We start from the raw sequence: 25642 nt of genomic DNA, 5'->3' as shown, positions 1-25642 counted from the left end.
TAGTTTTGATCTATAATAAAATTTTACATATTTCATCTTTTTTTTCATATTTTGAGGCACTGGGGATGGAACCCAGAGGCATTCTACCTCTGAGCTTCACCTTCAGCCATATTTTTTATTCTTTATTTTGAAACAGGGTCTCACTGGTTTGCAAAGGTCCTCACTAAGTAGCTGAGGCTGGCTGAAAACCAAGATGTCCTGTCTCAGCCTCCCAGATGCTGGGATTAGAAGCGTGTGCCACCATGCTTGGCTCCAAAATTCATCTTTGAAAATACAAATACATGTCCATGTTTGAAGTGAGCATATTCACTGCTTGGAAGGCATTTCTAGAATACTATTAGATTCTTGGTATTTGCCTTTAAACATACCATTACATTACAGATCAATAACTCCCAATTTAAGATAGAAATTCCTCAATTGAACAGTTAAATGGATTTTGAAAGAGGGGAATTTCTTTTCCACTTGCATCATGCTCTGAAAACACTGTTGGAACTATATTTTGAAATATGATATCCAAGTATGAGAATGGAGATCCTAATTCCTATTTCAACTTTGAACAACACAAGCTACCAAAGTATTTAAAAAAAAAAAAAAAAGGAAACCACTCAAAACCACTCAACCATTACTCATTATTGAAATACCTTTACCACAAAGTAAGTTTCATATATAAACACCATTTTTGCCTTATAATTTTGGGTAAAATTCATTAAGAAACCTCAATGAATGTGCACAAACTTAATTTCCAAAGCTATTCAGTGTTCATTAACAGTGGCAGATGGTATTTTCTCCTCCAGAAAAGTTGAGATTGGGCTCCTAAAAGTTGCAATAAAATTTTACCACTGCTAAGCCAACAAACTGCTATGTGGACAAATTGGAATATTCAACTTTTATTTGTAATAAAAACTTATAGAAATAACAATACTTAAGTCTATGAAAGCAAATTAAATTCATCACTACCAGGTCAAAATACATGATAAATTCAATTATTTTACACAAAGTACTGCTGATGAAATATGAATAACCATAGGCTTTTAAACATTTAACAAAGTTTAAAAATTCATTCAAGTAAATATTTTTCTGCTCCAAACATGTTTTCACCACCATTAGTTAAAACACATTTGTAAATATATCATAGCAGATGCCACTTTAGGTTGTACTGAATTTGCATTTTTCTCAACGTCTTTAAAAATATTTACCCCAAGTTGTTCCACACACGCTACTCATAGATATTAATTCTTTGATTATTTTAAAATCAGCACTGGGGCCTGGCACGGTGGTGCACGCTTGTAATCCCAGCATTTGGGAGCCTGAGACAGGAAAACTGCAGTTCAAGACTACTTAGGCCCTTTGCAACTCAGTGAGATCCTGTTTCAAAATAAAGAATAAAAAATAGGGCTTGGGGTGTAGCTCTGAGGTAGAAAGCCCCTGGGTTCCATCCCTAGTACCAGGGAAAAAAAATCAGAACTGATTCCTCAAATAAATAATAAACATCATTATTAACACCTATTTATCATCAAGAGCTAAAGAAATCTAAGGAAATCTTGCCCAAATGATATTTGTATTGGAGGACAAGTTTTTCTGAAAACTGGTAGGGTTGGAGAGAGGCATTTCTGGTTTTGACAGGGTTATTACTGGCATTTGGACAACAGCCAGGGAAGCATGACATCATGCAAAGACATCAAAGACATCAAAAATCTCATGCAAAAAATTTTTTATCTAATTTAATTTTACTAAAGACACTGCTAATTTCTAACTATATCAAAATACTTGTCTAGAATTCGTCAGAACTATATTTTGATGGGGACTACCAATGGGTTGAACAAAACAAAAATCAAGTAACACACCAAAAAGTGAAAAGTTAATAAATGTCTAAGTACTTCTCTAAATACTGGTATTCAGCAACTAGAGAGTTATGACTCATTTTCACCTGTAGTTCATTTACTCTAATATATAAAATAAAACAGGACTGCTTTATTTTTGTTATGAAGTAGTTTTTTAAGTATTATTCTTCACCCAGAAAGTATTATTCTTCACCCAGAAAACAAAGCCCCAAATTAATTTCAAGACTTTAGATACCCAACATTTTAAATAGCGCTTTCATAGTTAGCTATATACCATGTGAACCTTTCCAAGTATTTTCAGTAAGTGAAAAGAACATACTTGCCCACAGTTATGTGAAAATTCCCTGCTACTTTATTAACATATAGATGACCACGAATTCTGCATGCATCAGGAGTCTGTGATGAATCATCTTCCCTATTAAAACAAGATAAATAAGATTACTTAAAACCACAATAAATATAGTCACTGATTTTTGGTGAGAACTATAGGAGAAAATTCTCTAACGATAAATTTCTAGATAAAATCCTAAATATCAAAAATAGTACTTCCTGAAGTCTACACTATTATAAAAATTATACATTTACTGACAGAAAAAAATACATAATTACTACATAAATACCATATTAATAAGTCTAAAATTCAATGTTTCTTCAAAACTAACCAGAGAACTAGATCCAATGACAAAATGGCATTTTATTCCTCAGCAAATGTAAAACTCCATGTATTTCTTTTCTGCTCTTTCACTTTTTTTTCTTGTTTCGTTTTTTTTGTTTTGTTTTGTTTTGTTTTTCATAGCAGGGATTAAACCAGGGGCATTCTACCTCTGACCTACACCCCCAGCTCTATTTTTTATTCTTTATTTTGAATCAGGGTCTCACTAAGTTGCAGAGGACCTCACTAGGTAGCCGAGGCTGGCCACCAACCTGCAATCCTCCTGTCTCAGCCTCCCAAGTACTGGGATTACAAGCGTGCGCCACCATGCCCGGCTTTCCACGTATTTCTAAAATATCCTTTTTCATCATTGAAACATCGCCTAATATCAGCTATTCCAACCTATAAGAGTCAAAAGTCAAAGGAAACAGAAAAGCAAGGTTCCTAACAAAAATGTATACATCCTCATAACACTAAATACAATTTTTCTTAAAACCTAGTACAATTCTACAGGGGAGGGGTAGCACACAAAAATAAATTAAGCAAATAAAAATTAACTAATATAATGTCACAGCCCTGGTCAAAACCACAGGGTACATATATAAAAGACAGTTTCACAGCACAAATGATTCCATTTTCTATTTCTAAGAAAAGAAAGATTCAGAAAACTAAACCAATAGCAAAACAAGGTCAAAGTAAATTCATAGTAAGTATTAGTAAATAGTTGCACGCAAAAAATACATATTTCACCTTGGTGGGAGTGCTGTTGATGCGCTTTTAAAAGCACTTTTAAAGATCACATCTTGCAGTGAATGTTCTTCTTGCAACCTACTCTGAATCAGCTGCAGCATCCTAAATTTGATACAAACAGTAATTTAGAAATACAGTAAGGTAAACAAAGCCAACACTATCCAAAAACAACAAAGGTTACCTGACTAAAGGTTACTGACTAAATCATACATTTATTATCATTACAGAATTACATTTGAAAATAAAAATCTATCAAGTTTTGTCTATTAACTGCTTTGGTAGGGTGGCTAAAGGTCTAATAGCTGGTACCAGAATCCTGTCTGATTTCTGTAACACACATGTAAGCCAGGGTCACCAAAAAGAGAGTCTGCTCACCTGAGCATCTAACTTCACCTTTCATGCATGCATGCACGATTGATTACAAAATATTTACTTTTTGTCAAGCAGTGAATTAAATGTTAAAAATACAAAGACTAAGACAAATAAGGACCAGACAATAGACTTGCTGCCCAATGTACATGAAGGGGTAGATTCGTGGGGCATAAGCGCCTATCACAAGCACTCAGTTCACATCTCAAACTAGGCCTCAGTGCCACTTCTCGTCATCCAGTGCCCCCTTCCCAAGTCAGATAAACTTTCCATGACAAGACCACTCTAAACAAAATGCTTTTCCTATATTTTTAAAAAACAAAATCAACATTTCAAAGCACAGGATTATAGAAAGCAAATTATACATTTGAAAAATGTGGTTTAGGTTTTATCTCCTTTAATATTATATTTTTAAATAATATTCCAAGTCATCTGTAGTAAAGTCCAAATACAGCAAATATAAAAAATTATATACAGAGGGGAGGAACGGATATATAGATAGAACACATAATTTTTAGGGCAGTGAAACTATTCTTTATGGCACTACAATAGTAGATGCATGTTATCACACATTTGTCAACTCAAAGAATGTATAATGCCAAGAATGAACAAAAATGTATGTAAATTATGAACTTAAAACTGTTCTAAAATAATAAAGTCTATTAATACACACAAACATATACACACTCTGTCTGTCTGAACTTAGAAGAAATTATACAGAAACACAGGTACTTAAACCTGGTAAAACTTCACATACCACCAAATGATAAAAAAAATTCCTAGAAATGCAAATAGATGAAATACATATGCAACATCCATCTAGAACACTAATAAAATAGGCCTAATTAAAATAAAAGTCATGCTGGGCTGGGTGTGGTGGTGCAGCTTGTAATCCCAGTACTTAGAAGACAGGAAGATTGGAGTGGGTTTTGCATACAGGCTTAGCTACTTAAGTAATAAGGCTCTCTGCAATTTAGTGAGACCTTGTTTCAAAATAAAGAATGAGCCGGGCATGGTGGCACACGCTTGTAATCCTCGCGCTTGAGAGGCAGAGACAGGAGGATCGCGCAGGTTTGAAGCTAGCCGCGTATGCTGGCTTAGGAGACCCTGTTTCCAAATAAAAATGTAAAACTAGGTCTGGGAGTGTAGCCCGGAGGTAGAAGGGCTTCCAGGAACCCCAGTACCACCAAAAATAAAAAAATAATAATAAGACTGGAAAACATGGAAGAAATTGATAGATTTCTAAGCACAGTTAACCTACCTACACTCAGCCAAGAGGATATAGCAAGCCTAAACCAACCAATAGCAACCAAAGAAATAGAAACAGAAATAAATATTCTTCCACCAAAGAAAAGCCCAGGCCCAGATGGGTTTCCAGCTGAATTCTACAAAACCTTCAGTGAACAACCAATACTTCATAACTTGTTCCGGGAAACTGAAAGAGATGGAACTCTCCCAAATTCCTTCTATGAGGCCAGTATCACATTAATCCCCAAACCAAATAAAGATACTTCAATAAAGGAAAACTACAGCCCAATATCCTTAGTGAACATAGATGCAAAAATTCTAAACAAAATACTAGCTATACGCATTCAAAACTATATCAAAAGAATAATACACCATGACCAAGTCGGTTTCATCCCAGAAAAATAAGGCTGGTTCAACATACGCAAATCAATACATGTTATTCACCACATAAATAGAACCAAGAACAAAAACCACATCGTCATAGCAATAGATGCTGAAAAAGCATTCGACAAAATCCAACACCCATTTATGTTAAAAACACTGCAGAAAATTGGGATAGAAGGAATGTACTTCAACATCATTAAGGCAATATACTGTAAACCCAAAGCCAACATTATATTGAATGGGGAAAAACTGCAAGAATTTCCTCTAAAGTCAGGAACAAGACAAGGATGCCCACTATCACCACTTCTTTTCAATATAGTCCTTGAGACTCTTGCTGCAGCAATAAGACAAGAGAAGGAAATCAAAGGAATTCACATAGGAAGAGAAGAATTAAAATTATCCTTATTCGCAGATGACATGATCCTTTATCTGGAAGACCCAAAGAACTCAACCAAAAAACTTCTGGAGCTGATTGACAAATTCAGCAAAGTCGCAGGATACAAAATCAACCTAAAGAAATCAATGGCTTTTCTTTATGCCAACAATGAATCCATGATGAAAGAAACAAACAAACAAACAACAACAAAAAACCAATTCCATTCACTATAACCTCAAAACCAATAAAATATCTAGGAATAAACCTAACCCAAGATGTCAAAGACCTCTACAACAAAAACTATAAACCATTGAAGAAAGAAATTAAAGAAGACCTTGGAAGATGGAAAGATCTCCTGTGCTCATGGATAAGCAGAATAAATATCATCAAAATGGCCATTCTACCAAAACTAATCTATAGATTCAATGCAATTCCCATTAAAATACCAGCGACATTCTTCAGAGACCTAGAAAAATCAATCATGAACTTTATATGGAGAGAGAAAAGACCCAGAATAGCCAAAGCAATTCTCAGCAATAAAAAACATGCAGGAGGCAGCACAATCCCAGACTTCAAATTATACTATAGAGCAATAGTAGTAAAAACAGCATGGTACTGGCACAATAACAGATATACTGACCAGTGGATTAGAATGGAAGATACAGAAACAAACCCACACATCTTAAGTCAATTAATCTTTGACAAAGGGGCCAAACACATACGCTGGAGAAAAGACAGCCTTTTCAACAAGTGGTGTTGGGAGAACTGGCTATCCATTTGTAAAAAGATGAATCTAAACCCCTATATCTCACCAAACACAGGAATCAACTCAAGATGGATCAAAGACTTAGAAATTAGACCTGAGACTGTGAAGTTGGTAGAGGAAAGCATAGGTTCAACACTACAAAATATTGGCACAGGCAGTAACTTTCTCAACAAAACCTCCAAAGCTCAGGAAATTAAAGCAAGAATTAACAAGTGGGATAGCATCAAACTTAAAAGTTTCTTCTCATCAAAGGAAACCATCAATAACTTAAAGAGGAAGCCTACAGAATGGGAGAAGATCTTTACCAGCCACCACTCTGATAGGGGACTAATATCAAGAATATACAAAGAGCTCAAAAGACTCTACACTAGCAAAACAAACAACCCAATCAAGAAATGGGCAAATGAACTAAATTGACACTTCACAAAAGAAGAGATACAAAGGGCCAATAGATACATGAAAAGATGTTCTTCATCACTGGCCATCAGGGAGATGCAAATCAAAACTACACCGAGATTCCATCTAACCCCAGTCAGAGTGGCAAGCATAAAGAAATCAAATAACAACAAATGCTGGCGAGGATGTGGGGAAAAAGGAACTCTCTTACACTGTTGGTGGGAGTGCAAACTAGTTCAGCCACTATGGAGATCTGTGTGGAGATTCCTAAGAAAGCTAGGAATAGATCCACCAAACGATCCAGCTATACCACTCCTGGGTATTTTTCCAAAACGGTTGAATCCAGAGAACTATAACAACATATGCATACCTATGTTCATAGCAGCACAATTCGTAATAGCCAAAATATGGAACCAACCCAGGTCCCCATCAACAGATGAATGGATTGCAAAACTCTGGGAAATACACACAATGGAATTCTACTCAGCCATAAAGAACAAAATCATACCATTTGCAAGAAGATGGAAAGCCCTGGAGAACATTATGTTAAGTGAGACCAGCCAAGCACAGAAGGAGAAGGTACATAATGTTTCCTCTAATATGCCCAAACTAGGAAACACAAAGGATACCAGTGGTACTCCAGATAATGGAGGGAAAATACTAGCAAAGCTAGAATGAAAAGATAGCGGAGGAAGGCTGAACTTGATTAATGAGGGTCCACATCCGAATATGTGTAAAATTATGAATATGGCATGGTTACCCGGGACAATCATTGTTGGGAGGGGGGAAGGGAAAACAGGGGCGGGAGGTGGGAGCGGGCAGCAAGTATAGTTTAAATACATACCATTTATGTTCAATAAAAAATTTAAAAAATTAAAAAATTAAAAAATAAAGAATGAAAACTAGGTGAATGCCCCTCAGTTCCATCCCCAGTACTGCAAGAAAAAAAAAAAAAACAGTTATGTAGGGTATGATGCCACATGCCTATAAGGCACATGCCTTGGGAGGCTAAGAAAGAAGGATCACAGGTTCAAGACCAGCCTCAGCAACTTAACAAGGCCTTCAGCAACTTAGTGGGAGCATATTTCAAAAATAAAAAATAAAAGTAGGGCCAAGGGTATATCTGAGCGGTAGAATACCAAGTGTTCAATCCCTAGTACCATGAAAAAAATCAAATAAGCCACATTTACACTGTAAACTTAGTTTGAAATAAATCCTAAATCTAAACATAAAAAGCAGAAATTTAGAAAAACTGTGTCCATGGTTTGAATTTTTCTACTGCAGAAAGATTAACTGAGATTGTAAATTTTTTAAAAGTAGAACACTAAAAAAACTTAAATTTTTTAGCAAATTCTAAACATAAAGAACATATGGATAATATACATTTTTCAGGAAGATATAAGGCCTTGGAGATCTCCAAGTCATTCCAGAGCAACTAAGGAATATTTGTTTAGAATAAAAAGAGGATAATCTAAGAAGTTTTAAGAAGCCAGATCCAATATTAAGATACACACATAAAACATTTAAAATCTTTGGATTCAAGCCTAGTAGAAATTGAAAGCTTCAAATTTTTATATATCTTGTATTTTCAGAATTCAACTTTTAATTCCAGGCAGTGGTTAAAGATTCTAAGCATGTGCATGCAAGCATTTATGTGTTTTCAAGAGACAGAAAGTAATTTCTGTTTAGTATATATCAATTAATGAAACTTATATTCCATATATGAAGGTATATAAAATTTAGCTATCATGGAAAATCTTTACCATCTTACTAATTACATAATCTTTCTTCCCACTTTACTACTTTGAAACGGAATAAAATTCCAGATAAAAAGAAATATTTCACTTTAATATTTGTGATCAAAGTACAGCAAGCATTTTATCTCTAAATGCTTTTTACTAAAAGCACTAGAAATTCAGAGACATCTAGTATTCATTGCTTTTGTTCACTTACATTCATTTTCAACTTTCACAATAAAATTCCCCAAATGATGAAATTGGAAATTAAAAACTTTTGAAATAAACTTAGGAAGTAAAAAAAAAAAAGCTAAAAAAAATTTGTAATAACTCTCAAACTTTATTAACACCTTTTGTTGTGTGTTATATAGTACTGAGAATGGAACCCAAGGACATTCTACCTCCGAGCTACACCCCAGTCCTATTTTTTATTCCTTAATTTGAAACAGCATCTCACTGAGTTGCACAGGGCCTAAGTAGCTGAGGCTGTCTGTGAACTGATATCTTCCTGTCTCAGCCTCCCAAATGCTGTGATTACAAGCGTTCATCACCATGCCTGGTTATTAACACCTTTTTAAGTGAAAGATTCAGCCCGGGAACTAAAACTATAAAAAAAATAAATATATGGTGGCATGGGATGCATTTATAACAAAAGAATAATTTCTTGAATATGAAAAACATTTTTTTTTCTGGGTCTGGGAATGGAACCCGGTGGTATTCGACCCCCAAGCTAAACCCCCTGCCCTATTTTTTATTCTTTATTTTCAAACAGGGTCTCACTAAGTTGTAGAGTGCCTCATTAAGTAACTGAGGCTGACTGCGATCCTCTGGTCTCAGCCTCCAAAATGCTGGGATGACAAGCGGACGCCAGCACGTCTGGCTGAAAAAGGTTCTTAAATATCCACTAAGCAAAATGGGCATATACTATGACCAAATAGTTTCACAAACTAAGTGCTGTGTGCATGTATGTCCTATCACTTTGAAATTCATTATTTGTGAATACAATGTACCAATAAGAGTATGTTTAACAAAGAGAAAAAAAATTATCAGTGAGAAAAAAACATAGATATTCAATTGATTCAGAGGAAAATGCTAATTAAGGCAAATAGAATACCAATTTTCATCCATCAAACTGAGAAAAAACATCTTTTATTTTTATTTTGGTAGTTGATATTGAACCCAGAGTCATTCTACCTTTAAAATATAGCCCCTTTTAAAATTTTTATTTATTTATTTATTTATTTATTTGCAGTACTAGAAATGGAACCAAAGGTATTCTACCTCTGAGCTAAGACCCAAGCCCAATTTGTTATTCTTTATTTTGTAACAGAGTCTCACTAAGTAGCTGAGGCTGGCTGCGAACCCGGATCCTCCTATCTCAGCCTCCCAAATGCTGGGATTACAAGCATGCACCACCATGCCCAGCTCTCCTTTTTTGTTTTAAAACAAAGTCTCATTAAGTTGCACTGTTGATGAGGATATACAGACAAGCACTAGCACACAAATTTGAAGTATAAATAAACCAGTATTTGGGGAGGATATGTGGCATCATCTATCAAAATGTTAAATAATTACTGAGAAATTCTATTTTTAGAAATTTTCCACATACACGTACATGTACACAAATAATTTGCTTCAAGAATGTTACCCTGAGCATTGTTTTTGGTAGTGAAAATGTGGCAATCAAATGTCCAACAATAAGGGTCCAATTAAATAAAAACTGTCCAAAATATGCTAAGTGAGATAAATAGGCTATATATTAAAATGTCCAAAATAAGCCGGGCGTGGTAGCGCACGTTTGTAATCCCAACGCTTGGGAGGCTGAGACAGGAGGATCACACAGGTTCAAAGCCAGCCTCAAGTACTTAGTGAGGCCCTCAGCAACTTAGTGAAATCCTGTTTCCAAATAAAATATAAAATAGGTCTGGGAGTACAGCCCAGAGGTAGAAAAACCTCTAGATTCAACCCCAGTACCACCAATAAATAAATAAATAATTAAATAAACAAACAAGCAAATAAATAAATAAAATGCCCAAAATATATTAGGTGGAATAAAGCAAGCTACAGAATAAATGTGCAAAATGATACCAACTGCATTAGGAAAAATAAACATAAATGTATTTGTAAACAGAAAAAATTGTACATCCAAAGAAACTTTCTGGAAAGCCACACAAGAAATCTCACTAGTTAGTGATTCCAGTTTACAGAATGAGGCCAGGCATTGTGGCGCATGCTTCTAACCCCAGTACTTGGGAGGCTAAGACAGGAGGATCACACAGGTTCGAAGCCAGCCTCAGCTACTTAGTGAGGCTCTCATCAACTTAGTGAGACTCTGTTTCCAAATAAAATATAAAATAGGTCTGGGAGTTTAGCTTAGAGATAAAAAGGCCCTGGGTTCCATCCCTAGTACCAAAAAAAAAAAAAAAAGTTTATAGAATGAAGAGGCTTCTAATTTTTCTATCATTTTTATTCAAATTCAATTTTAAATCATGTTCATATGTTATTTTTCCATTTAAAACTTTTTAAACAGTTAATAAAATTTTAAAAGCTAATGTTTATGTCAAAATATACTAAAGATGCATGACTCTTCTAAGTTTTTTTTTTTTTTTTTTGGTGGTACTTGGGGGTGGAACCCAGAGGCTTTCTCCCTCCGGGCTATACTCCCAGACCTATTTTTTTAATATTTTATTTGGAAACAGGGTCTCACTAAGTTGCTGAGAGCCTCACTAAGTAGCTGAGGCTGGCTTCGAACCTGTGTGATCCTCCTGTCTCAGGCTCCCAAGCACGAGGATTAAAAGCATGTGCCACCACGCCTGGCTTAACTCTTCTAAGTTTTTGAAATTATAAGTAAGGATTATATTATATACTAAATTCTGGTAATAATTTATCCAGAGAAGTATAATCTAAAAGAAGTTTGTAATATCTAAGACATGATCTAGATTTCTATGGATGATAATACTTTGTTTACTTATTACCTCTGCCACTCTTTTTGCTGGGGTGAAAGATCAAATACTGCCTGAAATAAAATAAAACATAATCACTAACATTGTCTACTATTGCTTTTACACCATAATTTTTAAAAATTTCATTGAGAAAGAAACATAAATGTTCACTGTTACTGAAAACAAGTAATTATGATTTACATTTAATCTTCTGTAAACCAAACTATAAATTTTAATGTGCTTATATTTCAAAATAGCGTACTTTTACAAAACACAAATTATTTTCCTGTTACAGTTATACCTATTTGTTCATGGATGCAGCTGGCAATATAGCATATGTACAAAATGGCATTTTAAGGTTGAAAATCATGTAAATAATGCTAGCATGAAAATTCACAATTACTGAGAGAGAAATCTTGAGTGTAACACATAAGTATTCAAAGCCTATATTCTTTTTTTTTTTTTTTTTTTTTTGGTGGTACTAGGGTTCCTGGAAACCCTTCTACCTCTGGGCTACACTCCCAGACCTAATAGATAGATAGATAGATAGATGATAGATAGATAGATAGATAGATAGATAGATAGATAGATATAGATAGATATATAAATATATTTTTTTTTAATTTGGAAACAGGGTCTCTTAAGCCAACAAGGCTGACTTCGAATCTGCGCGAGCCTCCTGTCTCCCAAGCGCAGAGATTACAAGTGTGCGCCACCACGCCTGGCTCAAAGCCTATATTCTTGCTAAGAAGCAAGCAAGAATCCTATCCTGACACAAACCTGCATTTGCAGGATGAATAATGGTTTCCCTACCCTGTGACTGACAGCAAGTCACACTAGATCCTGTAAAACCCACACATTTTTGCCAAAATACAAATCTCCAAAGTCCTGCCACAAATGATAAACAAAGAAATGAATGGTAGAAATGAAAATCCACGAATCATTGGTAAAGTTGAATTCTTAAAACAGTATTAAATGTAATGCAAACATCTAATAGTAATGCAAGTATTTAATTATAATTATCTAGATCTAAATTTCCAGATAATAGCTCAATAAATAATAGCTAAACTGTAAAATACCTAATTTTATACAAAAACCAGGATAAAATCAATTCTGTCAGTGGAAAAACAGAGGTCAGGAGTCAAGAGTTTACAATAACAAAACTACTTTTTCTAAATAGAAATTTATATAACTATTTAAAAGGGTACATATCAAAGATACACATATATTTTGTTGGTATAAAAATCTAAAATTTGTCAATCAAAATTGGCCAACGGCTTCCTTGGTCTCCCTTCAACCTCACAGTGATTATTACTCTTCTACCACTTTTAGTCATCCTTTTTTTTGCAATTTTTCTGAAAAAAGGGTTCACTGCTGCCAATGATAAAAGAATTCAAGAATGCATTTATAAACATAAGGACCACAAAGCCAACTGGCAGTCGGCAACTAAAAGTAGCTGGGTGCTGCATGCTTATTCTCAAGCTTCATTAGGGCTGGTTCTGCTTGGCCTTGTTATCCCTGTCCATGCCAGCGTAATGTGGAAGAGTGTTCTAATAATCAATTAGGTTATGCAAAACTTGTACTTCTGAAGCTAACAGAAGGGTCCACATTTCATAATGTTTGTGTGGTGCAAATGAGGGATAAAGCAGTAAATGCCTACGAATCCCACCTGTTAGCTACTGCTTCGTTCTTGATTTTAAGAGAAACGGCTCAAATATTTTTAAGCACTTAAATTTGGTATAAGTAGAAAAAGAAAAGTTTCCAAACATTAGAGTAAATGTTGAAAATTTCAACACTATGGCAATTAAGAGAACAGATATAAAAAAATTATTAACATTAACAAGACATACAAAAGAAGAATGAGATTATATATAAAAAGATTTTAGAGGTTTACCTAAAAGGTTAACGATGGTAACAGTAAGTCTTTGATATTAGGCATACTTTTCTCCCCTGCCCTCTGCTAAAATTTTGTGCAAGAAATATGGATTACTTTTGAAAAAAGAAAAATAGTGTATTGGCCACTTGAATTTCTTCTTTCGTGAAGTGTCTAGTTCACTTGCCCATTTTTTGATTGGGTTATTTGTTTTCTTAATGCTGAGTTTCTTGAGTTCTCTGTATATTCTAGGTATTAGAAAAATAATATATAAAAAACTCAGAGGAAACAAAATATCAAAACTGGTTTGAAGGGTACAACTCCTCAGAGCTTACATTTCAAAACCTCATGAGTAAAACTTACTGGTTCATAAACTAGACCATCTGCAGATGCCACCATTGTTTCTGCTAAATCCAATACATCTGCTCCAACATCTGCATTAAAATAGATTAGAAGTTTTTACCTTTTATGCTCAGAGCCAAAGTATCTGATATAAACAAATTAAAAGGACTAACAGAAAAATCATGAACTTTAATATACTATTTATTTGTTCAAAAGCTAAAACATTAGCACTATTCAGCTTCAGTGGATCTTTTCAACCTTTACTAATACCTTTTCATTTCTTCTGCAGAAAAATACATGACACAAAACTTCATAGCAAAAAGCATAAAGTTAATTGAATTAAAAAGCTTTACAAACATTGACAACCTAATCACAAGAATTATTTTTAGGAATTAAAAGGAATCTTACTTCAAAGCTACCAATGATGCTTTAAAATGTAATAGAAAATTTTATTTTGAAAAGGTTACAATTTTAGTGGTATTCAAGTTTAAAATAAGGCGAAATATGATATACTCACTACTAACACCAACTCAAAATTGAGATATAAAGTGCCTCTCTCTTTTACTTTTTTGTGGCAGTGGAGGCTGAAAGCAGGGATGTTCTGCCACTGAGCTATATCCCCAGCCCTTTTTATCATAATTTTATTTTGAGATAAGTAGTTGCTAAGTTACAGCACACTGCCCTCAACCGAGAGATACTCGTCTCTGCCTTTCTTTTGGGGGGGGGGGGTGCTGAGGGTGGAACCCAGGGGCTTTCTACCTCCAGGCTACACTCCAAGACCTATTTTATACTTTATTTGGAAACAGGGTCTCACTAAGTTGCTGAGAGCCTCACTAAGTAGCTGAGGCTGGCTTTGAACCTGTGCGATCCTCCTGTCTCAGCCTCCCAAGCGTGGGGATTACAAGCGTGCGCCACCACGCCTGGCTTCAGCCTTTCAAATATTGGAATTATAGGCATATGCATCAACACCTGGTTCCCTATCTATTAAAACCACTAACATAAGGAAAAATAAATAGAATATGAAAAGAGACTTAAGGCTCTGAGAAGAAATCTCCCAGAAATTAATCTCTTCAACTGGGTAACACTAAAAAGTATTATCTCAACTAATGAGTTCTTCATCTCTACTTTCCAAGTAGTAACTTGAAAGACGACTTTTTTTTTTTTTTTGGTGGTACTGGGGTCCCTGGAAGCCCTTCTACCTCTGGGCTACACTCCCAGACCTATTTTCTGTAGTTTTGAAACAGGGTCTCTTAAGCCAGCGCGGCTGGCCTCGATCCTCCTGCCTCTGCCTCCCAAGCACAGGGATTACAAGCATGCGCCACCACGCCCGGCAACTTGAAAGACTTCTAATCTCATTTTCCTAATACTGATTCAAATATTATCTATCCAACATAGTAGCATTTTTCTAATTCTACAAATATAACCAAGCGAAGCAGGTAAAGGAAACAGAAAAGGATAACTTTAAAATAATCGGTTCATTTAAAAGAATTGGATCTGTATTCTAAAATGCAAGAGTAAAAATACAGCAAAGTGTGGCAAACTCAAACAGTGAAACAGGATATGTTTGTGGAATGTGGGTATAATATCTAGTACTCCAAAACAAGAAAGAAAGAATATACCTAACCTACTAACCTAGAGCTCTCACAGACAAAACTTCCCTCTAATTTTTCCTTCTTTTGATTATACTATGTAAAAATTAAATCTCCCTTTCCCTCTCCCTCTCCCTCTCCCTCTCCCTTTCCCTCTCTCTCTCTCTCTCTCAACCTGAGGCTGGCTGCAAAACCAGGATCCTCCTGTCTCAGCCTCCCAATTACTGGGATTACGAGCGTGCGCCACCACACTCAGCCTAAATCACTTTCTTTGTAGAAAAATTTAATTAATATAAACTAAGGTAAAACAACTTACATTATTACAATTTGATTATTTTAGATAATACCACCATAATTTTTCTAAATATTATAAAGTTAATATACAATCAGTGGCTTTGGATTTTTGTTGGCAACTGTTTGAATCATAAACCACTCAGAAATCCATCAAGGTAAGGTGTACTTACATTGACACTTCATAGCAACAGTAATATCTATGTTGATTCTCAATTTGCTGAAATACAAAACAACAAACATTAGTACCTATCAATCAGTGAAACATGAGAAAAATCAACTGATCAACCTAGGACTTGAAACAGAATAAAATATGTCAGTGAGAACTTAGATTGCATTTCTTATTGTCAAAACAAGGACACTTTAAAGGTAAGAGTGTATTTTAATTAATCCAGAAACCTTTCTGGTACCATAAGTTTTTAACACAGTATTCTTTAATTTGATAATGGCCACTCTATAGTCAATAGCTAAGCAATCCAGAAATAAGTCTTAATTCCCTAACTTTAGATAAAATATTCCTTTAGAGTATAAAATTTTCAAAGTCAAGAATAAGAAATTATAAGCTCTTTTCCTCCATCATAAATACCATACATTATTCTGGATGCCCTACGAATATTATCTTCCTTGTTCTATATCACAGAGCTATAAGGTGAATGGCTTCCACTTTTCAAATAAACAACCAGTGTTTGGGGTAGTGTAAATGCCTGGCATAAAATTATATAACCATTAAAGTTCCATATTAGAAGCCATATCTGTGTGACAAAAAAAAAATTTGGCCAGGCATGGTGGCACACACTTGTAATCCCCGCGCTTGGGAGGCGGAGACAGGAGGATCGCGCAGGTTCGAAGCCAGCCGCGCGCGCTGGCTTAGGAGACCCTGTTTCCAAAATGAAAATGTAAAAATAGGTCTGGAAGTGTAGCCCGGAGGTAGAAGGGCTTCCAGGAACCCCAGTACCACCAAAAAAAAACCAAAACAAAAAAACCACTTGATGCTTATGAGCTTTTAAAAAGGTTCTGCCAACTGCTGGGCATAGTGGAACACACCTATAATCCCAGTACTTCAGAGACTGAGATAGGAGCTTTGATTCCAGCCTCAGCAACTTGGTGAGGCTCTCAGCAACTTAGTGAGACTGTTTCAAAATTAAAAATTAAATATAGGGCTGCAGGTGTAGCTCAGAGGTAGAATGCCACTGAGTTCAATCCCTAGTACCTTTAAAAAAAAAAAAAAGGAAAAAAAAAGAAAGAACAAGAAAAAGAAAGATTCAACTTGACACTTTAGTTCCCAATGATTAGTTCAAATAAAATTTATTTTCAAATATCAGAGTTGTTTATTATAAGTAGCAGAATGAAATCATCTAATTCAATCCTGTTTCTCAACAAAATTTTTATTACAGCAATTTAAATTTTTCCTCTGATTTCACTAGGAACTTAGTTTTAGAGCTTTGTTATATCTTTAAGTTATATAGCATTCAATTTATGCTCAAAATAACCCTGGGGTTTAGGCTTAGGAAATGGCATAGGAGGAGGTCAAGTAGACAGAAATCCAGGTGCCCCCACTGCACTTATATAGTGAACTACCAAAGACTACACTTGGAAAAAAATCAGGGCTAAAAACAGATGAAATAAAAAGAGCAACAAATTCCTTGGGAACTACTGGCATCTAGAATAATGCTTGTTATAGATGGGGAAACTGAGGCCCTAAAGAAGTCAGCTGTCTAATTTGCCCAAACTACACAACAGTTTACATTTGTTGTCATATTTCATTCTCATGAACTGCATGAGAAAGGTAAAATAACGATTTTTTCTATTTTACGGACTAGGAAATCATAACACAGATGGGTACAGATTTAGTAACTTCCTTATGGTTGGCTAAGTTGGAATTTAAACTGAGGACTGCATCCCCCTGTCTAGCATAATCCTAATATTATAAACCTGTTATTGTTAATATGTAATCTATTTAAAAATCCAAATAAAACAATGAATAACTGTAAAGTATAATTTACCTATTTACCTTCTAATTAAAGTACTTTTATTTTCAAAGGTTTAAAAGTGAAGCTGTATCAAGCTTTAACTTAGATATAATTTATAGAAATTGAGGATATAAGTATATAAAATTTATCGTTAGACCATTTATTTTCCAGCTCACAGATCGGTGAGATATTTCAAAGCCTAAAGTGTAAACAATTTCAAAACAAATCCCACCATACCCACAGCTAAGAAAAAATGTGTTCATACAAGTACATACTAAATCAGAGAACCTCTGTTTCAGAATTTAACCTCTATTTAAATGAATCAAAATGTTTAGCTGGGCGTGGTGGTGCACACTTGTAATCCCAGCATTAGGAAGGCTAAGACAGGAGGAACGTGGTTTGTGGACAGCCTCAGCTACTTAGTGAGGCCCTCTGCGACTCAGTGAGACCCTGTTTCAAAATAAAGAATAAAAAATAGGGTTGGGGGTGCAGCTTGAGAGTCGAATACCCCTGGATTCCATCCCCAGGACATTAAAAAAAAAAAAAAACCTTGAATCTGAGTTATTTTAAACATAACTTGAATTAAGTTATCTTAAAAATAATTAAGTTATCTTAAGAATAACTTGAATCTGAGGTATTTCAAGAAGAAAAAAATACTTACCTAGAAAAATCCTTGTCTACTTCATATTCATACTTCATCCATGTATCTTGATATACTGAGAATTCCATTATTGTTAATAAAGCCATAGTGGTAAATGCTATTAGAGAAACTAAGAAATGCAACAACAATAACAAAAATCAATTAAAATAATAAAAGATAAACTATTTTCAAGTGAGATAAATTAGCAAAAAATATCTAATATAACTGTGATTTGAATAAATGTTTTTTCTTCAAACTGTATTAAAGATTTTTAAAATTAAGTTCTAAATGAAAATTTAATATGTACAAATATGAACATAACCATATGCATATTAAGAAAAATTTATCTCATCTATTTTAAAGGTATCTCTCGCTAAATAAATTTCCTAAAATTTTACAAGGCATAAATCTCCATTTTGTTACATACAGCAATGTCACAGATATGTAAATGATGAAAATAAGCATGTTTAAGGGACAATTTTGAAAATATTTCCCATGTTATTAACAAATGCACCCATGATTGTCAGACTTAAAGACAAAAAAATCAGTCTAATTTCTTAGATCCTGAGAAGCTAGAATGATCTGTGTGCCAGAAACCCAAATAACATCAAATTTCTAAAAAAAAAAAAATATATATATATATATATGCTTGCAGTCTTCTAACTACATCACCTCATTTACAAACTGAGCAAAAGTCCAAAAGGGAAAAACGTATATTGTGCAATAAGAACTTGCCCAACTTTCATTAACAAAACGTAATCAGGAGGGATTAGAAATGACACACTCTATCCAATAAAATGTCAATCTTATGTGAACTATTATTTTATCAGCTCTTCATAGGTTAGAAATAATAGTAAATATTGTTATAGTAATGTATTTTTCTTATACATTTCATTACTTACTTATTTTACTTAACAAATACTTCTATCTTGTTCCAGGCACTTCTCTAAGCATTTTATATATATTATTTAATTAATACATTAACTCTAAAAAACACTTGTTCACAGAAGAAGAAACTAAGGCACAAACAAATCTGTGTAACTTCTGCAGAGTAAAGGGCAGGGGTGGGCTCTGAATCCAGACAATCTCAAGTCTGGATCTAAAGTCGAAGCTCCTAACTAACCATCACCTCCTGCTGCCTCTCAAACAGTAATGTGAAACGTAAGAGTGTCTTTTACAAATATTTATACTGATTTACTCTTAATCAAATAGGAATGAATATATAACTTCTTCCAACTTCAATTCCATTTATATATTTAAAAATTTTATGTAATTATACATAACTGAAGAGCAAAAATGCAGCTGCATTCATTTGTTCATTCAAATCTTAATAAACACCGTTAAATGCACAGGTAAAACTGGGCTGGATGCTATAGAGTATGTAAATAAGAATAAAGCCAGGGCAAAGACAGTGGCTTGTGGACAGACAGGCCAATTACACAATTATAGTTACTGCCCAAGTCACTGTTGAACCCAGGGGCTTTCTCCCTCTGAGCTACACCCTTAGCCGTTCTTATTTCTTATTTTTTAAACAGGGTTTCACTGAGTTGCTAAGGCTGGCCCCCAATCTGCAATCCTCCTGTCTCAGTTTCCCAAGTACTGGGATTATAGACATGTGCCACCACACTGGGCTTAGTGAGGAAATTTGAATTAAAACTCACCTGTTCCCCCAATGGCTGAAGTCTCTACATAGCTGTCAGGAACCTTCGGAAAGGCGTCCAATTCTTTCACCAAATTCAAGGTTTTTTTCCGATTCAGTCGCCTCATCTTCAGGAAAACCTTCCACTTCCTTCATATAGTCATGCTAATAAATAAATTAATTAATTAATGACTTGGGTAATCCTCTAAAAAGATAAAAGGTGTCTTTTATTTTAAAATATCTGACAAATGTCCTTAGAACTTAACATTCTCATCCCTCTTTAAAAAAGGGGAAAAATATATTCACAGCACTCCTTTTCTCATTTCCTACCTGTCAAAAACTACTAATGAAAGGCAATTTACATACACAAATATAATTAGTACAAAAAGTAAAAAACGATTCAACTATATTATATTTAAACATAAAAGTAACTTTTTAATAAAAAATGCACAGCTGAAATGAGACATATTCATATATTACTAACAAGAATGTAAGTACCACTCCCCTTTTAATTAAGTGAATTCCTCTTTAGAAATGTATACTAAGGGAAGAATCTAGGTTATGAACAAAAATTTGATTACGAGGATACTTCTCATATATTAAGAAAAGATTAGCCAGGCGTGGTGGCGCACACCTGTAATCCCCGCGCTTGGGAGGCGGAGACCGGAGGATCACGCAGGATCGAAGCCAGCCTCACTGGCTTAAGAGACCCTGTTTCCAAATTTAAAAAGTATAAAAATAGGTCTGGGAGTGTAGCCCAGAGGTAGAAGGGTTTCCAGAAACCCCAGTACCAAAAAAAAAAAAAAAAAAAGATTAAAAGGCTTTAGGTGCTCTGATTTTATAGAAGATAGGAAAATATATACAAGAAACTTAAATCTGTATAGAAAAACATTAAAACTAGATCACAGGAGGATTTCTGACTTTTCAAATTATTTTTGTAATAAAATATATTCTTTGAAAATTTGTTGCTTTTGTTGTTTTTATCAATATGCCAACTACACCTAAAATATGTTATATGTTTTAAGGTCAAACATAACTGAACGCTCAGGTTCAATATACATATATTTGCATTGCAGGGGTTTGAACCCAGCAGCATTTTACCTCCATAATTGATCTATGAATATGGAATTCATGATATGTACAGCCAATGGTATTGATTTGTAACTAATATCACAGGTAATACAATAAAGAATTCCCTAAAATCAAGCTTGTATTAATACAATCAACACATAACAGCAGAATAAATTAGATGGTTACATAACCCACCATAACTGAGAGAAAGCTGACAGACTTTGGGTTGAGCCGGGCGTGGTGGTGGTGCACGCTTGTAATCCCCGCGCTTGGGAGGCGGAGACAGGAGGATCGCACAGGTTCGAAGCCAGCCACACTGGCTTAAGAGACCCTGTTTCCAAATTTACAAAAGTATAAAATAGGTCTGGGAGTGTAGCCCGGAGGTAGAAGGGCTTCCAGGAACCCCAGTGTCACCAAAAGAGAAAGAAAGAAAGCTGACAGACTTGGGTCTAAACTCTAATGTGTTGGATGAATAGGGCACAGAAAGGGCATTCATAGAGAAAAGGAGAGTCACAGAAGTAAAACCTGGTAATAATCTTGAACAATATCTGAGAGAGAGAGAGAGGCCCTATCCAAGGTCATTACTAATCAGTCCACCAGGGAGCTTCTGCCCGAAAGTATTAATAAAATGATTTATTTGCCATTAAAAAGTCCAACTAACTTCCCTTGCTGATTCCATACTTACAAAGTGAACTTCAGGTTATGGTTTCATTTCTCAAAAACCTTAAAAAAAGATGTCCTAGACAAAATAAATGGCAGTTTCTGGTCTCCTTATCAGTTATAAAACTGGTTTTCTCATTTGTAAATTAAGCTTGGGTGTTTGCATGGGCGTGTCACACCTCAGTTTGCTCTCCTCTGAGCAAGTAATCAAACTTTTCCATACTTGTTTTGTGGTAACTACATCAAAACTGACATTTCTTAAATCACTGAATTTCTACTCATCCTGATTAAATACTAAATATGTTCATGAATCTTTAAATCAAACCCTCTCTTAAATTCAAAACTAACTACAGATTTCTGGCAGCATGCCTTAGGCCAAACTTAATGAGTTATCCCTATTCATCTACTACTTCCTTACCCAACTCTTAACTAAATGTGCTCTCAGCAACAGCAGTAACAACTTCCTTACTACTAAATCCAAAGAACATACCTTTGTTTTTGCCCAATTTCACATGAGAAACTACACTCTAAATGCTTATTTCTCTTTTTGAAACAGTTGCTTACCTTGGCCTAAATTATACAAGTTGAGCACCCCAATTTGAAAATCAAAAATGCTCTGATATTGAAAACCTTCAAGCACAGATATGATACTCATAAAGTTTCAGATTTGAGCCGGGCATGGTGGTGCACGTTTGTAATACCAGCATTTGGGAGGCTGAGGCAGGAGGATCGTGGTTCACAGCCAGCCTCAGCTACTACTTAGTGAAGCCATGTGCAACTCAGTGAGAGCCTGTTTCTAAATAAAGACTAAAAAAAATAGGGCTGGCGGTGTAGCTCAAAGGTAGAATGCCCCTGGGTTCCATCCCCAGTATCACAAAAGAAAAAAAAAAAAAAAGAAAAAGTTTCAGATTTTGGCCAGGTGCAATGGACTACATCTGCACTAGGGTTAATCCTAGTAATCCTACTACTTGGGAGGCTAAAACAGGAGTATCAGGAGTTCCAGCCCAGTGCATGGTAACTTATGAGACCTCGTTTCAAACTGAAAATAAAAAGGCTTATGTGTATAACTCAGTGGTAGAGCACCTTGGGTTCATTCCTATACACACACACACACACACACACACACACACACACACACACACACACTCTCCAATTTTGGAGAATTTTGGCTTTTCATATTAGGGATGCTCAATCATTTTTGTAAAGCTATACAAGTATTCTGAAGATAGAAAAACTATGAAATTGAAAGCTTCTGGTCTGAAGCACTTCAGAAAAAGATTACTAAACCCATACTACCTCCTGCTCTTCATTCTACCCCCAAGACTCTGTAGCTTACTTTGCAGACTCATCTTCCTCAGATGCTGCTGGAGGCCTTCCTCCCAACATTTCTATCTACATGTTGATTCCTCCCAAATCTTTACTGTCAGCTCAAATCTTTTTGAACATAGCTACCTCCTTGCCTTCTTTTACATTCTCATTTGCATATTCCAAGACAACTCAGACTCAACACATCCCAAAATGAATGTCATCTTATCAAAATTGTTCTTCCTTCCATATTGACTATCATTAACAAATACACCCAACTGCATATGCCAGAACCACAGTTACACTGTTAAGACTTCAGCCCTCCCCAAATTTCTTTCACATCTGTCTGACTCTCTTCCCCCAGGTCCACTAGAAGTCGCTCACCAGAACCCATCACTGCCTCGCTTCAACAACCCTTTAATTCATAATACATACTATGATGCATGTAGTAATATAGTTGTAGTATGCATCGTAGTATGTATATATATAATATTACTTAATGCATACACTTTTTAATACATAAGCATAAACTTGAACATGTAAAATTTCTCTCAAAATCCTTGAATTTCAACTTCCCCTTGTACTTAAGAGTATGAACTCTATCCCAACCCAGTTTACAAAGTCCTTCAAAACCTAAGTCCTCCTTACCTTTCTTCAAACCCATTCCCTGGCTGAAGTTACAGCAACACAGATTACTTCAAATTCTTCAAATATGCGAATTTCTCTCCCCAAAAGATTTTCCTTCTCTTCCCCTACCTCTCATTTGACTAACTCTACTTATTCTTCAAGTCTCAGTCTACTTACGCTGTATTACGGTGGGGGGCATTCTATAACCATTAAAATCTATTTGTTTTTAAAAGAGAGAGTACCTTTATAGTACTATTTCTAATTGATAGTTTCATTTTCTATTTTCTCCGCTGGGTAGTTAGGGCAGAAGCCACGTCTAACTTGATCTTTGTATCTCCAATATCTGGCAGAGCAGGTATTCAATAAATACTTATTGTGGGAAGGAAGAAAATTTTCCCAGAAACACCCACAGTATCACAGAGTTCAAATCCTAATCAGTGCCAAACTTACGTAAGCAAATTTATAAAAACCTTAGAACCACAAAGAGAATTTCTGTTTTGTTCACTACAATTACCACAGCACCTGGACAGTGGCTGCTTCATAATAAATATAGTATTGTTGGGCAAATGAATAAAATAGTGAATTCTACATCCAAAAGTTTCCATAATGCTATATTTTCATAAGCTTTAAATATACTTTCTTTTAAATAACACTTAAGAATATGGCAAGCAGCTAGTTTTGCACACCTAAAATCACAAACTATTCAGAATAGTTTCCTTGAAAGTCCAGCTTCTCTATCTCCCTTGGCTATCCGCTCATCCCTACTTTACATGATTCTCATTCTAGAAGGAGGAGTCCTGATAAACACTCCTGTCCCATTCCTGTCCCCTCACTAACCTACTGCCAAGAAGGTCACTTCATCTCTAATACTTGACTCTACAACACCACTGTTCTGACATGAATAAATTAATGATTAAATAACTTCTAGCTCTTCTAAAGGCAATGCCTCTACCTGTCCTCTTTATGAAAACTGAATTCTCCTGATGGTGATTCCTTTACAGTCCTCACCTCCTGTCTGAGACACACAGGCTGAATATGTGTTTGATCACATTTCTTAATTGTCTTTTTCCCTTTTCAAGTCTTCTCTTCTGTCAACACCTATACAACAGTTATAACTATAGCTGACTTTTATGTTTTGGGCTAGATGTTACTCAAGCCACTTTATATATTAATTTGTTTAATCCTATGTGATACTATTTTTATTTCCATTTAGACATGAGGAAATGAGGCATGGAAGAGTCAAATGATTTTCCCACAACTGGTGGTAGAACTTGGATTTGATACCAATCAAGATAGCTCTGAATCTATGCTCCAAATCACACTGCACACTGACTCTTTATTTCAGTACTTGCTGCCATCCTCCACGGACATCTGCATGTGTTTATCATTTCCTTAATGACTTCAGCACCTGGACCGTTTAATATGCTTCTCTCCCCATTCTATCATCATTCTTCAAATTTATGATTCTATGGCATTCCTTCACAATAAAACCCATGTAGGCTTAACAGTTCTATTCCACTGTCCTCTGCCTTAATCTATACAAACTCACTCACAAACAAGACTATGTTTTAGCTCCTCTTAAACTCTTCAAACTGTTTCACCTGTAAAACATAGGCCATCCTTGTCCTCTTTGAATGGAAACAGCTACCCCTCAAGCCCTTCATTTTCACTGGTGATTTCAAACCTTTTGGCCCCTCCCATTTACCTAGTTCCATCACTCCTACACCCACTTTACTTGCCTTTTTATCTAGTACAATCAGCCATTTTAAAAAATGTTCTTGAAAATACCCTAGGTCATTGCCTCCCACAACTCACCACCATTCGTTTGTAAACATTTCTATCTCTACCTAAATGAAAAAAACTAAAGAGAGAATAGAAAATTTTTTAAAAGGTAAATTTATTCACCAGGCATGGTGGCGCACACGTGTAGTCCCAGCATTTGGGAGGTGGAGACCAGAGGATCGTGGTTCACAGATAGCGTCAGCTACTTAGCGAGACCCTGTTTCAAAATAAAGAATAAAAAATAGGGCCGGGCATGGTGGCACACGCTTGTAATCCTTGCACTTGGGAGGCGGAGACAGGAGGTCCGCGCTGGCTTAAGAGACCCTGTTTCCAAATAAAAAACAATAGGTGTCTGGGAGTGTAGCCCGGGGTGTAGCTAGGAGGTTGAATGAC

At 35.3% G+C, this 25642-nt stretch overlaps 1 protein-coding gene across 1 annotated transcript in view; it reads right to left on the bottom strand.

Moving 5' to 3' along the window:
- The window catches only part of ERGIC2 (ERGIC and golgi 2), a gene marked incomplete at its 5' end in the record, with an annotated part of 34020 nt that extends 14088 nt beyond the window's left edge, over nucleotides 1–19932 (bottom strand). Inside the window, 7 exons of the mRNA XM_080705185.1 lie at nucleotides 2161–2256; nucleotides 3244–3345; nucleotides 11494–11534; nucleotides 13697–13767; nucleotides 15729–15775; nucleotides 18187–18295; nucleotides 19827–19932. Coding sequence (XP_080561311.1) covers nucleotides 2161–2256; nucleotides 3244–3345; nucleotides 11494–11534; nucleotides 13697–13767; nucleotides 15729–15775; nucleotides 18187–18295; nucleotides 19827–19932 — 572 coding nt within the window. The remainder of the gene's footprint in view (nucleotides 1–2160; nucleotides 2257–3243; nucleotides 3346–11493; nucleotides 11535–13696; nucleotides 13768–15728; nucleotides 15776–18186; nucleotides 18296–19826) is intronic.
- Between the last annotated feature and the right edge of the window lie 5710 nt (nucleotides 19933–25642).

The sequence above is a fragment of the Muscardinus avellanarius genome (genome assembly GCF_963383645.1).
Source record: "Muscardinus avellanarius genome assembly, chromosome: 11".
NCBI lineage: Eukaryota > Metazoa > Chordata > Mammalia > Rodentia > Gliridae > Muscardinus > Muscardinus avellanarius.
This window is presented reverse-complemented; position numbering and strand designations above follow the sequence as displayed.